General features: G+C 40.5%; 1 protein-coding gene across 1 annotated transcript; it reads right to left on the reverse strand.

The window, feature by feature from the left end:
- Positions 1 to 344: 344 nt before the first annotated feature.
- On the reverse strand, positions 345 to 1936 carry LOC109939747 (uncharacterized). Its single transcript, XM_020538061.2, has 2 exons — positions 740 to 1936; positions 345 to 632 (listed from the first exon to the last, which is right to left on the reverse strand). The coding sequence occupies exons 1-2, from the start codon at positions 1578 to 1580 to the stop codon at positions 586 to 588; spliced, it is 888 nt and encodes a 295-aa protein (XP_020393650.1). The 5' UTR covers positions 1581 to 1936; the 3' UTR covers positions 345 to 585.
- Positions 1937 to 4914: the final 2978 nt, after the last annotated feature.

Below are 4914 nucleotides of genomic sequence, written 5' to 3' on the forward strand. Positions count from 1 at the left end.
GTTATGAATGAATTAAACCCATCTACTGTCCTAACTGGAAAAGGACCACAGATATCTGTATGAATAATTTCTAACACTCTCGTACTATGCTTAGCATCTTTCTTAATCTGCTTCGCGAATTTACCCTTAATGCAATCTCTGCATTGCTCTAAGTCTGTGAAGTCTAGGGGATGGAGAATCTGTTCCTTAACAAGACTTTCTATTCTCTCCCTCGAAATATGGCCCAAACGATAGTGCCATAATTTCGACGAGGTTTCTCCATCACTTCGTTTTCTTTTCCTGCCACTGCTGGCTGGATCGTTTTCTGGTATATCTAATACATTAACAACATCACTTTGCGAAACTAAATAAAGCATATCTCGTCGGATGGCGAGACCAACATCTTTATTATCAAACTGAATGACACACTGTCTATCACCAAAATGGCAATGAATGTGCTGATCATCTAATCTAGAAACCGAAATAAGGTTCCTTCACAAGGAAGGTACATATAGTACGTCTCTCAACAACAGTACAAAACCATTAACTAATTTAAGATGTATATCTCCAATGGCCTCGACTGCTGCTTCAACTCCATTTGCCACTCTAATTGTTCTTCGGCCCTTTGGGAGCCTTTGGCTTGTACGGAGTCCCTGTAGAGAGTTTGCAACATGAACAGTTGCACCTGAGTCAATCCACCAAGAATAACTGGGATATTCTAAGTATAAAGACTCATTTACAAAAGTAACTTGGTCCTTACCACTCTCTAGTAGATACTGCAGGAATTCAGGGCACTTTCTCTTGTAATGACCTGTCTTCTTGCAATAGAGGCAGTTATCAGGGGGAACTGAGAAACTGCCTCCTTGTCTTGGCTGATTATTATTGCTCGAGGAAGCCTGGTTATTCTGTTTACCTTGCTTCTTGAACTTTTTCTTTGAGTTCTTGTTCTGTCTGGGGATGTTGCCTTTGATGAGGTTGACAGAGTCTCCAGTCTGCTTTAACCTCTCTTCCTCCTGGACACACTGTGCCAAGAGTTGGTCTATATTCCACTTATCAGCGACACTAGTGTTGTACTGTATGTGAAAAGTCTCAAACTCCTTGGGCAGAGACTTCATTATCATAAATACTACAAATTCCTCGTGTAAAGGAGACCCGAGGTACTTGTTTATCTTAGCTACGATGGATATCATTTTCTGAATGAATGGTCTGACACCATTTCCATCGTATTTTGCATTGACAAATTCTGTCATTAGAGAGCAAGCATAAGCCTTAGAAGACCCTTGGTGATGAGAGGCTACCCTCTCAAGGTATTCTTTGGCAGTCTCGCACTCTGGTATGGAACTCTTAAGAGGCTCCTTGATGCTCCTCTTAAGAATAATCATACATTTGTCATTTGATCTCTCCCACTTGACCTTGTCGATGCTGTATTGCATCCACCTGTGGTCATAGTTGGGAGTGCCCACTGTGGGCTCTACTGGTTTATCAAACCTTAGTGTGTAATCTATCTCACCCACTGTGGTTATCATGTCTATATCCTCCCGCCAAGAATGGTAATTACTATCATCTAGCGGTTTCATCTGAGCAATCTGGCTAATCAGCATGGCGGTATGAGCACCTTTGCAAAATTAAAATAGAAAATATTTAGGACATCTGAAATAAATACTGAATACTGAATCATAGAACATGCATGAATTAAATATTCAACGTTGGTCAAATAATAACCATGTCATATCTATGAAAATTTCTGATCACAAAAATTCTAAACCATCGTTGGATGATCTAGAAAACATAAACTTGTATTAAATTGTGGTAACAATATCCAACGTTGGTTAAAATATTCAATCACCACAAAATTTTCTGAATTCTATGCAATTTAAACAATAATTAATCCACGTTGGTTTCATAATTAACTGGAAAAATTGCATAAAATATAAATAAAAGTACCAAAGTACGCAGCGGAATAAAAAATAGTCCATAAATATCTCTGAAATTTTCTATAACTGGAAAAATATAATTCTGAATTTTCTGCACTATTTTTTTTGTTTCACTAATTCTGATTAAAAAAAATCGCTGAAAAAAAATCTTTTCTGCCCATTTGGCCCAGCCGTGCTCGTGGCCTAGCTGGTGCTGGCGTGAGAGAGAGAGGCGCGCGCGCCCAGGCCGCAACCTGGGCCTGGGCCGCCGTTCTGGCCCACGCGCAGGTGGGTGCTTCCAGGCTTATTCTGTGCCCTTGGATCAAAATCAACGGCCAGAAATGCACGAGCTACTGTAGCTAGGTTTATAAATATCGAGAGTCGGATGTGGAGGTAACCCTAGCTCATTTCTCTTCCAGCCCCATGCCTTCCTGGTGGCCGACTTTCTTGGCGCAGAAATCATCCGTCAGGGAGCTCTGGCTCCTCGCCGTTCGCTACTCCTATTCTCTCTCTCTCGTTATCTCTTTTTTGTTTGGTGTGGAAAGCACTTCGGTTCTCTGAACCATGGAAGCTGCCCCTAATATTAACTCAAACGGTGTTTTCTGTTCTTCCAAATCTCTCTGATTTTTTTGTTCTACCATCTGGCTTGCTGCATGCACTTGGCTGCATGGCCATCTCTGTCATGATTTTCTCCCTTTTTTATTCGATCCCCACTGCACGTGATGTATGCTTGTAAGAAATGAATAATATGTAATGGGAATCGAGACTTGGAGGGTTTTGAAGCATGGATCTGATTATTCGAGCTTTTCTGTGATGTTATTTTGGTCCTGAGGCCCTATGGATGCGTGAACAGTGCTCTGCACACTTGATCTGATTTCTATACATGTTTTCTGATCACAAATTTGAACCCAAAAACGATATTGGGCCTTCGGACAGAGCGTGCGGTTTTGGAATTATTTTGGTTAGAGTTCAAAACCGTAACCCTATCTGTGTTTCTTATTGACTTTGTTTCTTGGCCGCGGATCGTTGGATCCATAAGCCTGTGCATCGTCTCTGTTGACGGCTTAACCGATTAGGGTTAGGTCATAAACCCTAACCCTAGTTAGTTGTGAGAGCTCTCTGGTTTGAGGTCGAGACACACTGTGTCTTTTACAGTGGCCAGACCTAAAATCTTAACTCTAACCCGAGAGCATGAAACTCTTTCTATCTATTCTAATCTCTATTCTCGGGTGATGAATGATGATAAAAAAATGAGTTCATCACATATATCCGAGACCTTTCTGTGATCTCATAAAACGATGCGGATTAGGAGATCTAGGGTTCTTAGGTGCCCTTTAAGGTACTAAAGGTCTCATGCTTACGTACAGAAGATCTAATTCCCTACAAATAGTTGGCTATGCAGATGCCGACTGGGGAGGGTGTAGAGATACACTGAAGTCCACTTCAGGGTATGTCTTTATGCTCTCTGGGGGAGCTATTTCTTGGAAGAGCTGCAAACAGACAGCGAGAGCATCGTCGACAATGCACGCTGAGTTTGTAGCTACGTATGAGGCAACTGGACATGCGATATGGATAAAGAAATTCGTACCCGGATTAAGAGTGGTTGATAGCATAGAGCGACCACTAAGAATTTACTGCGACAACGAGCCAGCGGTATTTTTCTCCCATAACAATAAGTCAAGTGGCTCTGCCAAGTATATTGACATTAAGTGTTATATTGTTAAGGAGAAGATTCTGGATCACACCATTCAAGTTGAGCATATAAGAACCCATCAGATGCTTGCGGATCCGCTCACAAAAGGTCTTCCACCCAGCGTGTTTAGTAAGCACGCAGCCGGCATGGGATTAAGGGAGTACCTATGATCTAGAATCACAGGGGCTACAGATTGCAACCTAGTAAAATCTTTTGTTCTGGAGCAGGGGAGCATGTTGTAGTCAATGAGTGCAGTGATACTTAATAGATCATTGTCACGCATTGGTCTCTATGTGTAAACTTGTTAAAGGACAAAATTAATAAAAGTTTGAGTATGAGATATGTAGAGAACAAAGGGGAGATTGTTAGGATGTGTCCTAACAGTTGGGCCTACTGGAACAAGCGCCAAATAAAATGAATGCCCCCAACAGATTTTGATGGGTAAAGCATCATACTACGGGCATGTTTGGTTCAGCTTTTTTCTGAACAGCTTTTCCGAGAATCTAGCTATGGGAAGAATTTGGCTGTGTAGAGAATCTGAGTATCATTAGGATTACGTGTGGAGAAAGATAAAGTTGTCCATGAAGCTCAGGATCTATAAAGTGAAGGATTACTACTATTGCAACGACTCAACCGATTATATGTTTATGTTAATTTTGAATGGTTTTTAACCAAACGAATTTTATAGAAGTTGGCTAAAAAGCTAAGTGTTTGGCAGTCCGCAGCAGTTTTTGGTGGCCAGAAGTTGCGAAAAGCCGAAACAGGGGCTACATGTCGGAGAGTGGAAACACCGAACACACCCAGCACAAAGTATATGTGCGTCTGACAAAATTCTGAGCTAAGAAGCAAAATGAGCTCGTGGTGATAATCGAAAAGGCAAAAAAAAGACAAATAGAAAAACAACGTATATTATGGTAAAATCACAGGTCAAAGAAATAAACAAAATCAACATAAGAGCAATGATTTGTAGGAGAGAAATCTGGTACGTTCCACATCTAAGACCAGACATGGCAAAATAGATTCCATGATATCTACATTGAACTCACAAATAACCATCTAGAGCATCAGTGGAAGCAAAACACCAATAGCATCTTTAAAAAGGGGAGGCAACTAAATTACTGCAAGACATTGTTAAAATTATCAAGAAAAATAAAATATAATTTAACAAGCGATTAGTCATTAAAATGTGATTGCATCATTATTCAGAAAACGAAACTCACGTTACTGAGATGACCATCTAGATCAACCTCAGAAGCAAGGAACCAACACCATCATAAAAAACAGCATTAGATTACTTTGTTTAAGACATATAATATTAAAAAGAAAAGA

The sequence above is a fragment of the Zea mays genome, chromosome 5 (genome assembly GCF_902167145.1).
Source record: "Zea mays cultivar B73 chromosome 5, Zm-B73-REFERENCE-NAM-5.0, whole genome shotgun sequence".
Classification (NCBI taxonomy): domain Eukaryota; kingdom Viridiplantae; phylum Streptophyta; class Magnoliopsida; order Poales; family Poaceae; genus Zea; species Zea mays.